Here is a 13,017-nt window from a genome sequence, read left to right on the forward strand (position 1 = left end):
AGCTGCCAGTGGAGTCTCTCTAAGCTGGTAAACTCCAAAGTTAAAGTTAGAGAGAAATGAAGATAACTATACCCTTCACTCATGAAGGATGGATAAATGACAAGATGAGGAAAGCCTGGCTAAAAAAAACAAACAAAAAAACCCACTTAAACCTTCCCAGGCTCCCCTACTGCATTTCATTGATATCTTCCATATTTGGTAAAGAAACATGTAAACAGTAACACTGAAAATCTAAAATAAAAGGCTTTATTTTCTCCAAAGAGCATTTTTTCCCTTCTTTTTTTAAATAAAAATCTCTTAACATTTCTCAATAAAATCAAAATATACAGCAACCATGTAATCAACATTTTTTCTTCTACTTGAAAAAATATATGCATCCTTTACATCAAAAGCACACATTGATGACTTACAACACAAAAGCTTCATGGCTGTACAATCCTAAGGGTTCCCACACAAACATGAACACACTTGTGTGCACAAGAAAGGAAGCACACAACTGGTGAACTGTTTGTTCAGGTGGTAACACCTCAAAGCCTTTGTTTTAAGGATTTTTAGCATGGAAAGGCTGGCAAATCCCAGCAACTGCATGTTATGAGCCTCTCAGGGCTGGTGGAAGTTTCCTGCATTTAAATGTCTCCTAAAGGTTCTTCTTGTTACAAGCCTAAGTGTCTACAGCCACTGGCTAATTCTTCTAGCAAATTTCATTCTCGAGAATTGAGCTCAGCTTTGGACCCATAAGAAGTCACAAGAGAGGGCTTGATGGCAATCCAAATTATTGCCTGAAGAGTAAGCAATGAACAGCCAGAAGCTGAGCACTTCTCTGGCACAAACAGCTCCATTTGATCCTTCTGTCAAGTGACTGAAGTGCACAAAGAACTGGAACTCAGGATATCAGCACAGCATTCACAAAACAGCTGGAAGAATGAGATGGAGAAACCATTATCAGGCTTTGGCAGGGAAATCTTCATCTCAGTCCTCACTCACTGAAGTGCTACAGAAGAGGCTGATATTCAAAGGCTACGAGGTGAAAATTCAGAGGCTCTTGTTTAAGAATGGTAAATGGGGACATATACCCATAGCCACCACCATTTCCTACCATCCAAAATGGTAAGGTAAGTTACACAGCATTTCCCCCACATCACCATTAAGAATTAAACCAACTGTAAATTAAAGGGATGTCAAAAGACAGTTTTGAAGGATGGTAATAGGAGGCTCTGAGGCTTATGCTCGCTTGTCAGCCCTTGCTTCCATTGAATCAAAGATTCTATGTTATTCTGCATCCTAGAACACCCAGATCAATGGCCAGAAATCAATGTCTGGCTTTCTTTTCTCCTATTTCCTACACATACAATATGGTGCACCTAGGACTGACAGTTCAAAACATCCTGCCAGCACCCTCAGTGTCACACCAGTTTTGCATTAATGTTACCTTCACATTAACAACGTCTTTAACACCTGCCTGCCTTGTGAAACAAGGTCTAGCAGCAACAACTCGTGCAGTTCTAGAATTATTTAAAGTGGAATGTCACTAGTCATTCGCTGCTGCTGAGCTTGCACAATCAGGTGGAGCTGTCTCTTCGCAATGGCTGTGTTCAAATCCCACAGAAACTCCAACAGCTTGCCCTGGAGGAGAATCTCCATGGGCACGAACTGCAGAACCTGCTGGGGAGAGTCTGCGTCCAGCAAGGAAGTCATCAGTGCATTCAGATGCTGCAGGTACTGCAGAACGGGCGCGGGGAGGCCTCGGTAGCCAACGCAGAGCAGAGCGGCGCTGCTGCTCAGGGGCTCCCGCGAGGTCGGGCACGCGAACGCCACGCTCCTGAAACAGCGGTGCAGGATGAACACCAGGCCGGCTGTGAAGCGCGTCAGGCAGGAGAGAACAGGCAAAACCAACGCATCTCCTGCTGCCAGCTGCGCCAACGAATGCAGAACACACTCCAAAAGCTGCTGCTGGTACTTGGGTTCTCCGTCATACAGCAAGGAGAAGCTGAAAGTCAGCAGCGCGGCTGCGTCCATGGGCTTTATTTCCATACTGGCCTGGCCTTCTGTGTCACACAGGGTGGGAAAGCCCACCACAAGGCACTTGAATTGGTCACTACAACTTTCATTTAGGACTTCCTGATGGCACCTGGAAAGATCAGACACTTTTGCCAGTATGAGTTCCCCAGGAAGAACTTCACAAGAGTGACAAGGCTGCAGCATTGATCTGCTTTTCAGCCTCCCCCCACCCAACTCCTTCACAGCTTCATTAAGATTTTCTAAGACCTGAACATCACAAAATGGAGAACACTTTACTCTTGGCAATCTTTTTCCTTCCAAAATGTACCAAAAGCTACATTCAAGGTTAGAAAATGATCCTTCCAGGATGCACATGTTCCCAGCATTATTTACACTATGTTCCTCAGCCCACTGATTAAAATAGCCCTTTGACACTTTATCATTCCATGTCAGGGTTTCCATCATCTTCCTTTCATTGTATGTACTAAAATATTTGTTTCTTTGCCCAAACCATTTTGCATTCATGCTGCAACCAGCCTGGGATTTCTTGACAAGCCAGTTATTTCTGCCAATGGGTTTCACGTGGAACTTTTGCATGAAGAACTCTACTGCACAGTCTCTTAACTTGTTCAGTTTCACCTGCTCTGCTTCCTCCATGTGCTCAAAAAGACGGATATTCTCAGAGATAGTCTCTACCTGGCACTTGTGGAAGAACATGCAACACTCTTCATGTGTTTTAAGGAATGATTCTGGAAGCATATGCTGGGAGAAAAGAGCTTTGGTGACCATTTCTGTTCCAAAGTTCTGTATCATTTTAGGAAGAAGCAGATGAAGGCTTTCTCTGCCCATATAGCGAAGGCAAACCACATAGGCCTCTGAGTTTCCAGCTTTGCTGGTGGCTGGTTTAAAGACATGGACCTCTTCAAAAGAGCAGTTCAGCAGAAAGAGCAGGTTGATAGAACAGTGTTCAAACAGAGTGAACATCTTCAAAACAAAGGATCCTCCAGTGCCCAGGATCATTAAAGCAGTGACTGTTTCACAGTAATGAAGGGGCGAGACGAGAGCTTCCTGCTCACCTGGATTTCCCTGGCAATCAAAGCTGCCATCAGCAGTTACCAAGTGGACTGTGGTCATACTGCTCACAAAGCTCTGAAGTCCTGTTAGATGTCTTAATGTCATCACATCCCCAGTGTTATCTGGGCCAAAGTACCACCAAGGTAACGTGTTTGCTATCAGACGGTCATCCATGATCATCATAAGGATGTCATTGGCTTCATGATAAGGGTTTAGAGTATTAGCTACCCAATTCCAGTGGCAAGGGACATGGTGGGACTTCAAGTAGAAGTTAAGGCTGGCTATAAAAGCTCCAGGTGCTTCACAGAGGTGTACAGAATTCAGTTCTCCATCTTGAAGAGCTTCTTCTGGGAGAAGAGAAAAACTGCACAGTATCTCATGAAATTTGCACCATGCCTGGGTACAGAGCTCAGCATTCACAGATTTCTTCACGTGAGATATTATTTTCCCTGCTTTATTGGTAAATGAGGTGTGCTGATGCCAATCCTCCAGGTTCTTATCACTCAGTTGGTTCTTCACTTCATTCATTGAGTCCTTCAGAGCCAGGAGTGAGTGAAATTTCACATGATCACATGTAAAAGCATTGCTGGGATCTGGCAGCTTCCATTCACCATTCACTGGCTTAGTGTAAGTAAACTTCTTCGCAAAGAGCTTCTCAATTTCAGAAAGAATTTCAGGACTGAACTTTTCAAGGCTGGTCTTCTGGTTAACATAAGGCTGCTTACGTTTATCCATTCTTGGTTGGACTCACAACCTGGACAACATCAGGGGAGAAGAAACCATGTCATTCCAATCACACCAGTACAGAAATAGGAAAAGCTTTTTATGAAAAATAAAAATGTGTCCTGCTTAACAGCTATATTCTAGAACAGAGGTAAATGCTTCATGGAATGATGCACCAATGAGGAATGTAAATGAGGGCTATCCTCAATAAGGTCATTTGAAAATCAGGAGGTTCACTAGTTCAATTGCCCTTCTTGCTATTTACACAGCAAGTGAAGAAGAGTTTGCTGGTGCTTAGCCCTTCACTGACTCTGAATATGCTGCTCACTGCATGGATCTAAACACTTAAATACAAATATATCTCTCAGTCACAAAAGAGAACACACCACAAGCTCTCCAAATTCAGCAAGTGGCCCAGAAATGCTATCATCTGATTATGGCTGTGTTTATCTGAGAGCTCTAAGTATGGAGGATGAGGAGCCACAAGCAAAGGCAACTTTGAGAGGGAGCACAGCTGCTGCTCTGCTCCTCCAATTTCCCAAGTGGGAACAACCCTCCCACCTCTTCCACCAAACCCAGTATAATGCTGGGGTAGCCCCTCATTGGCACCCTGGAGAACTGCCCCTCAGCTGAAGGGCCTGGAGGGATGCTGGACACCAGCCAGTGAGCAAAACCTTTCCCTTTCTCTGCTCAGCATTACTGCTCTCTGCCAGATGGCTGCAAATCCTTATGCCTTCCTTTAATGACTGAAAAAGCTGTGATAAACCTGAAGTGAGAGGACTTGGTTGCAGCTGTGGTCAATGGGAATACGTGCTAGATGTTGAAGAAGAAAGCAGTGCTAAGTGCTGTGCTGCGAGTGGGTAAAGGCCAACAAATACGAGCACACTCCACACAAAGCTGACGAGGCTGCTGCAATCTGCTCCACTGCTCAGCACAAAGCACACAAGTGACAGGCACTAACCAGAAATCAGCCAGCCAGCAATTTATTCCAACATAAAATGTTCATTTAAGCAAAATAATTCAATCAAAATTACCACCCGAGATAGGCTGAGAGATTTCCTATCTCTTTAGCCATCCTTCAAGCCCTCCCATTCCCACAAACACAAAATACAATGACCCTAAGTGTTACATAACAACGGAGTTTGAGAAAATATTGGATTAAAACTGAAGGAGCTGAGAAAGTTTGGAAACAATGGCCACCCTCAGCACTTTATTCTTCCCCTCAAGCCCATGCAGCATCTCAGGCCACAGCCCACATCTGTTTCCCCTCAGCACCATCAGCCCTCTGAGGAGAGGAGAGGCACATGGTCACACACACAGCTGAGGTTTCATCTTGCCTTTCCCCAGTTCAAGGCCTTTCAATGGGCAGGTTTAATTCCACTGTTCTCTATGCAGATGTGCTCTGGCTTTAATCTCATCCTTTCTTGTAGGGTGTTCTGGGTAAAGAGGAAAACACAGATCACTGTGCCCTTGTCTAGTTTATTTCATTTTAAACACCAACTATGAGTATGGGCTTTATTTACAGCTCATCCCAATTATTCATAGAAGAGGTTTGGGTTGGGAGGGACCTTAAACATCATCTTGTCGCAACCAACAGCCATGGCTAAGGGATGCCTTCCACTAGACCAGGTTGCGCAGACCTCCATCCAACCTGGCCTTGGACACTTCCAGGGATGGGGAAGCCACAGCTTCTCTGGGCAACCTGTACCAGGCCCTTACCACCCTCACAGGCAAGAATTTCTTCCTGACATTCAATCTAACTCTCTCCTCTTTTAGTTTAAAAAAGTTCCCCCTTGACCAATCACTATTTGCCCATGTAAAAAGTTACTCTCCTTCTTCTGTATATGCCTCTTTTAAGTACTGGAAGGGGCCCTAAGAGCTTCCCAGAGCATTCTGCAAGGCTGAACAACGCCAGCTCTCTTAGCCTGTCCCACAGGTGCTCCAGCCAGAATACTAACAAGCTCAGCCCTAAATCCAAGCTCACTCAGCACACAGCAAGAACAGGCAAACGCCTGCTTTTTCATCATCATTTCCAGACCCCTTCCAGCCAGGACCGGGCTCTCCCCACCGCGCAGCTCCTCACCCATCCCCGCGCTCCGCTTCCGGCCCGGCCGCCTCTCTCCGCGCCGGCCGCTCGTAGCGCCGCGCCCGCCCGAGGCGCCTCCCTGCGCCGCCTGCTCCCTACGCGAGGCCGCGGCTGCAGCGCGGCCTGGAGCCGCTCCCGCTCTTACCCGGCTGGAGCGCGCCCGGCCCGGCCCCTCGCCCTCCCGGCACGCCCTCCCTTCGGGGGCACCGCCCCGGCCCGGCCCGGGAGCGTTCCTGCCGCTGCGGCTCGGCCCTCAGCCGTGGGGCGGCTCGCAGCTGGGATGGGGGAGGAGCAGTTGGGCTCCGGGCCCGGCACGCCCTCCCCTCGGGGGCACCGCCCCGGCCCGGCCCGACCCGGGAGCGTTCCTGCCGCTGCGGCTCTGCCCTCAGCCGTGGGGCGGCTCGCAGCTGGGCTGGGTGAGGAGCAGTTGGGCTCCGGGCAGCGCGGCTGGTGGGCTCCATCTCCTAAACAGGAGCTCAAGAGCGGCTGTTTCTCCCGAGGAAAAGGAGCAGAGGAGCCTCCTCCGGGCAGCGGGGCAGCCCAGCGTTGCTGGAAGTTCCCCGCGCAGCACTTACCAGCGCTAACGCTGACGGGCTGCTCAGGAGGAACGGAGGAGAAAGGCTGTGTTGGGATGTGTGGCCGCCCGCTGGAGAGGCAGGGCTGGGGCTCAGCGCCCTGTGTGGTTTATCCCGACGCCCTGGGCCGCCTGCCCTGGGAGCCTGAGCCCGGCGCGATCATCCCGGAGCCCTGCAGGGAGCACGGCTCGCCGAGTCTCCGGAATCAGCGGTGATGCTCCTCCAGAGCTTGCTTTGCCCTCTGTAACCCACAAGGCGGGTACTTAAGAGGACTCTTCACATAGTAACCCACCTTGCTGCCCTTTCTGAATCCCCGGGAGACTTGTTACACCCAGCTTGGGTTAGCAGGAGGCAAAGAGCCTTGAAATATTAACACAGTCATAATGAGCATCACTGAGCATCCATTTCAGCATGCCTGGAAACACGCAGACGCTTTAGACAGCAAAGCAGCATCTAATCTGCACACAGAAGCAGAAAGGTCAAAGCATTTTCATTATTACAGTAGACAGCAGGTGCAAGTTTCTTTCGAGACTTTAAATATTATGGGGATTTTCCTATATGCAGGTTCAGGAAGGTGGCACTGCCCAGCCCTTCTGGGAACAAATAGCCAACAATGGAGCATGAGTAAGCAGAAATCCTTTTGCTTTAATACCAGGCTTCCTGCTATTGATTTTTGCACTCTCACATATTCTTCATGAAGCTCAATCCAGTCCTAAGCCAGAAGCAGTTTTGGTACAGAAATTCAGTGCTATCAGTACTAGGCACTCCAGAACGGATAACTTGGGAAAATTTTGCTTGAAGACCAGTAACTGGAAAAAAAAAACAAACAACCCTTTACATGTCCTTCCTAAGGATATAATAATGTATTCATAAGGGATCTTTTCTCCCACTCTAGGTACATGAGAGAATTTATATGTTAAAGTCATAACTGAACACAGGGATCTATAACCAGACAACTTTCCTCCCCTTTTTTAAACTACTTGCTTGCTTTCTAAACTGAAGCAATATTACTACAAAATAGAATCTTAACTATAGAAAAAGCCCAGTGCTCCATATAAACAGGAATACAGGACTAAAACTCTTTAAATCCCTTGAGGGGAAAAAAAGAGAGAATGTATTTTCCAAGCCACATCATGTCATATGGACCCCTAATAGTGGTGTAACAAAATGGTACTTACTGGCTGCCTCATCAGAAAGAAGTTTTACCTAATGAGAAAGAGCTGAGGTGTAGATGGAAGATTTCTCTGTCTCAGTGCCTCTTCACCCTTTGACTGGCCTGTTTGAAGATAACCTTTACTCAAGCAATGTCTATGTAAAAGTAGAGGGAGAGCTGGGGCAAATGAATGAAAGCGGTGTGCAGCTGGTGAGGTGGGGAGCTGAGGGTGTGGTGGGTTCTCCAGTGCCTGGTCTGGTCTCTCTTGATTATACAGGGCACACAGTAATGGCATTGCTAAAATCTTATTTTTAGCTCATGAGAATTTAAAGTTAGTGGGAAGGTCAAAGGTATGTTGCAGTCTGAAATGTTTGTGTTTGTAGTAAAAGCCTGAGCAGGGCTTTCCTTTAGTTTTGGCTTTCTCACTGATGTTTCCAGTGGTGCTGGGATGTTTTGGTTGCCTTTCCTCTGTTATTTCTGTGTATACTCACACACAAGGTTTACACTGGCTGACTTCTGTGGGCCATAAGTAATTAAAGCATTGAGTTTAAGTGTTGATCCTTTTTAATTTCTTCTTAAACACATCACTTTTCACATGTTCTTGAGTGCTTCAGTGCTTGGATAACACTACCAAGAGAACAGCTACAATTCAGCTCGTAGGGCAAAGTGGTCTGTAAGCAAGGCTTGACCTTTGCATTTCTACCCTGCCAGGCTTTTACTGTGGCTTGCAGCTTCTCAGAGTCACACTCCCCTGGACTCCTGGAGATAAGGCTCTTCCAAATCACAGGGGAGAACAATTCATCACTGAGCGCATGACAGCACAAGAGTCCTAGCTAAAATAAATGTGGCTGAATAGCATGCTTAAGAAAAATGTGATGCTTTTTCTGAAATTAAACTTTCAATTCAGCTTGTGAGCTTCAGGATCCTTCTATGTTTTCTGAAATCTCTTCAAGTTAAAGCAGAAATTTTAGTAGACACTTCTGTCTTATGCAAAATAATCTATTTTGTTGTTGTTGTTGTTCTTGCTGGTTGGTTGGTTTGGGTTTTTTGGTCTATGTAAGATACTTAAAATGAGAACATAGCACTTTCTTCCTGCATTAGCCCTGCTTTTATGGAGCCAGACTTTTATCAGCTGATCTTCAGCTCATATTTTCCCAATCAGAGCGTTACCTCTGTGCACAGCTGTGGCACCAACAGCCCCAGATGGAAGCATCTGTCTTTAGGTGAATATTGGGCAGTTAAACACAGGGAGTTAAACACCTCATTAAGAATAAAATGGTCTTGTTCATGCCCCTGTTTTTTTTTTTCTTTTGTAGGGTGTAACTCTACTATGCGATGGAATGGGGAGTATTGCTGGGGTATTTGGGAGCTCTTTCAGTCATACTGGATGTGTGCAGGGAGTGGTCTGGGAAGACTATGCTGAGCCATGGAAGAAACTTCCATGGATTCCATGGGACACCCAGTACTTCTCACCCTGCTTCTAAAGATCTGTCCCAAACCCACATAATTTTGCACCAGATCTCACCGTGGTTTTATCTATCACTGTGCTGGATGCAAGATATTTGTCAATTGGGATGATGACATTGATGTGGCAGAGAAGGCTCTCACTCAGACATGAGAAGAATTATCCACAGTGATTATGTGGATGATGATGATTAGATTTATTGCTAATAGAGTAAACTAAACAGTGTGGTATCTGAATCACAACACTATTATCTATTGCAGTGTGGTGCACGATGCTGGGACAGCTGGTTGCCCTTAATCAAGTGGGTTGCCATGACCCTGGGGACTGATCTCTAGGGGTCATTCTTCTTCTGCTTCTGGCTTGCAGTCCAAAGTCAGGCAGATTTTTGTTTCACTTTCATCACCAGAGGAATTGCAGCCACTATCTGCTACAAGGAAAGTGAGTTGGGAAACTCCAGTAAACAGTGTCTGACGTAGCCAGTTAGTAAAATTATGTACAATTGTCTAACCTTTGCTTCTTTAAACAAAAATCACTGAAATTAAAGGGAAAACCTATCAACTGTTCAATAGTGTGTTATTATTGCATCACAGACAAGATAATGAGGAAGCACTGATCCTGTTGGAACAGCACAAATACATCCTGACAGACCACAAGTACCAGTGGTAGTGTGTTCATCTACTGACCTCCAGAAATCAGGGTTTTCCAAAGGGGGCTTTGGGGAAATGAGGACATCGTCCTGAGACCGAGTGAAAGATCTGGCATTTCACTGTGTGAAAGTATTATCAATTATGGAAGAGGAAACCAGACCACAGAGCAGGGTAAACTTGGGTCCTGTGTTGTTTTGATATGAGTAAGTGACCTTCCTAGGGAGAATTCATATTCTTCATATGGAGAAGCATATTGGAGCCCCAGCAGCTGGCTGTGGTGCCAGGATATGAACTGCATTTACCTGTGTTGAATAGGGAAATATATCTATTGTCAAGGATTCTTAGTGATACATGGAGCTGTGTAGTATAATTTAATTATCTGAGAATTGTTTTCTTCTGTGACAGGCCTGAAAGCATTTCTTTCTTATAATTTTTAGTTCAAGTTATTTGTTTTTATTGTGGAGCACAGGGGTACCTGGCCTTTTTTAAGTCTCTAGTTCACCAGGATCTGTGGTTTCTTTTCCACTTATTCTCACTAAGGATTGTTTCAGCCCTCCACCACACTTTCCCCTGTACTCTCTGATTTTTTGCCCGCCTCAAAGCACTTCCACATTGAAAAGCTCATCCTTTCATCCCAATCCTGACATACTGCTGATCCCTGGTGCTGTTTGTATCCCTTCAGAAGGTTCAACTCCTTTCCCTCAGATCCCCAAATAATCTCTTTTATACTCTTTCTCTCTAAGTTCCTTGCTACAGGTGCTTTTGCTTCCACAAACTCCCACAGCCACAACCCCAGTCTTCCCCTTTGCTGTTTGCTGCATCTCCTAGAGCTGGAAGATGGAAGTGTTGGCTGGTATTAGGACATCCCTGCTCTTTTACTGATTTCTGTGGTATCATTTATTCACAGGTTTCATCAAGTTGCTTCCTCTTTCTGCCTGAGTCATATAAAGATGGTGAGGTTTTACAGAGCAGGCATGTAATTTGTGAGTGCTGTGGCTGCTTCCCTGCCAGTAAACATCATAAACCCTTTGCATTAACTGATCTCTGTCCTAAAAGCCTTTTCCCACTGCCTTCGCAGGAGGGCTATTTAGGACTGCACATTTTGGCCAGCTGGAAGCTTTTTTCTGACGTCTGGCCTAGCTGAACACGCATCTCCTCGGTTTCCTGCTGCCTGTCTTAAGTTTCTGTATCTCTCCTGCCTCCATGGCAACATTTTCAGGCTGTCATGGAAGCATTGCTTTGCTCTCATTTTGCTCAGCTAACCATGACAGGCTCTTTGAACGTCTGGTTGTCTGTTCCCCTGGCCAGCCCTTTGCTGCATTCTCTGTGGCCAGAGGTCTCTTTCCTGTCAATGCACAATGAGCAGTATGCTCACCACTCCAGGCAGATCTTGTTAGAGATTGTTATTAAAATGATCTGTTGGGGAATAACTTTTCTGGTATATAACTCAATTTTATCTATCTTTCTTGGGGCTAGTAACACTCCAGTGGCTGTCTGGCTAGCCAATGTACAGACAATAATGAGTTTCCCAAACAAAGCCTTTCCAAATTGCTGAAAAAATTCCTGATTAATTATTGGCAGTAATTTTTAACTAAACCTGGAACATGTGCTTTCCATAGTCAGCATAAAAGCAGAATCTTTCCAAGCTTTAGCCATTTCACCTTCCTCCAAAACACTGAGGCACAATCCTGGCTTTTTTAACAATGAGAGAACTGGGAGAAATGCCCCCCAGGAAAGTGCACCAGTAAGGGCGTGGTGATGCCTGTAGGGTTTTGGGGGATACTTTCTTCTGGGCTAGGCTGGCCCCACTGTGTAGACACTCTGTGAATATTTCTGCAGCTCAGTTCCTCTTCCCAAAAGAGTGATGTGCAGTAGGTGTGAGAAGACTGCAAGATAATTTGATACAGTGATAATGTCAGCGCACAGGAAAGTGCAGACTTACCCTAAAGCATTAATTAAATGTTTTGATGAAATGCTTGCAAAATACTTCACGGCGCTTCTTTAGATGGAAATTGCTGTAGGAATGTACAGCATTGTTAGAAAATGATTTCAGGTGATTGTATCTGCATCCTGTAGCAGTTGAAGTTCTCACTACTGAAGCAGGGCTGGAATGACAGCCAAGGCAGTAACATCAGGATTATAGATACAAATTACTGCAGACACATACAGACAGAGACAACTGAGATTCCTTCAGGACAAAAGAGTCTCAATATTTTTTTTCAGCATTATGCAATCTATTCAATACCTTCTTTTTCTAGATAAATCTGATTTGGAGCATTCCCTGCAGTCTAATTGGCATGAATGTCCTCAGTGCTCAAATTAATTTTGTCCTAGTAGGGTGAACGTTTATCTCGTACTTGTCCAGCCAATGCAGCATTACAGGTTAAAACTCTAGTAATTTCTGTTGCTGTTAAATAACAGACATTGCAGAAAAATAGATAAAATGGCCCCTTTTTGATAATCCTGTTTTCCATGTAAATCCAAACTAGGAAGGAGATTGTCTTAGATGAGAGCAAATTGGGAAGAGCTCTCAGGCTGTCTGATCTCTCTTGTCTGCTTTGCAAAAAAAGAATCAGATTAATGAACGTAATCAGATTAAGGCAGAAGAAGGGAACATATCTGGGGGGCATCAGAACTCTGCTGATACCAACAAGCTATATGGAAAATCAACATTAAGGGCCTAACATTGCTCTGTAATTTAATTTAATGGCAGCAAATAACGAGTTTCAAAGAAGTCCTGAGTAGTGGCAAGAGGAGCCTGGACTTCCAGAGGGCAGAAAGACTTGAGTGAGCTGGTAAGTGGCTCTAAGACCCTGGGCTTGGGGTGATGGTGACTTGCAGAGTCCTTTGGCACACTGGCTCACAGCCAAGCAGTGTGGGCCCTCTTTGGGCACAGGGTTTGGTGTAGTTAAATCTACCTAAAACCATCTCTGCTCTCAGTCTGCTCTGTTTTGTACAAAAAACAATGCTGAAAAAAGGAGGATGTACCTAGAACAGGCAAAGTCAGATATGGCCAAGATTCAGAAGTACAAGAATGAGAATGATTAAAAAGGAGAAAAATTAGGGGAAACATGGTAAAAACAGAGTTAGAAAGAGGACGTAGAAGGTAAAATTATTTAAAAATCCTTAATGTTGATTTTCCCACTGCCTCCAGCAAACAAGAGCAAGATGCACCATGCCAGTGCAGCAATGTACTGTGGGTCCTGACGTGGCACACCCCACCTGCTTGTCTCTGCAGAAGGGGCATTTTAAGCTTTCCAAGAGAAAGTAAGAAAGAAATGGAAGTGTGAACTTGA

At 45.4% G+C, this 13,017-nt stretch overlaps 1 protein-coding gene across 3 annotated transcripts; it reads right to left on the minus strand.

Annotated features, from left to right (window-relative positions):
* Nucleotides 1-335: 335 nt before the first annotated feature.
* Nucleotides 336-6,511, minus strand: CMTR2 (cap methyltransferase 2). 3 transcript variants are annotated; one of them, XM_041400682.1, is made up of 2 exons: nt 6,457-6,511; nt 336-3,826 (listed from the first exon to the last, which is right to left on the minus strand). In XM_041400682.1, the coding sequence occupies exon 2, from the start codon at nt 3,805-3,807 to the stop codon at nt 1,513-1,515; it is 2,295 nt and encodes a 764-aa protein (XP_041256616.1). In that variant the 5' UTR covers nt 3,808-3,826; nt 6,457-6,511; the 3' UTR covers nt 336-1,512. The 3 variants fall into 3 exon arrangements, with proteins under 3 accessions (XP_041256616.1, XP_041256615.1, XP_041256614.1); XM_041400681.1 differs by lacking the exon at nt 6,457-6,511 and adding an exon at nt 6,027-6,044; XM_041400680.1 differs by lacking the exon at nt 6,457-6,511 and adding an exon at nt 5,879-6,015.
* Nucleotides 6,512-13,017: the final 6,506 nt, after the last annotated feature.

Source organism: Onychostruthus taczanowskii, unplaced genomic scaffold, assembly GCF_017590055.1.
Source record: "Onychostruthus taczanowskii isolate IOZ18803 unplaced genomic scaffold, ASM1759005v1 scaffold18, whole genome shotgun sequence".
Lineage (NCBI taxonomy): Eukaryota > Metazoa > Chordata > Aves > Passeriformes > Passeridae > Onychostruthus > Onychostruthus taczanowskii.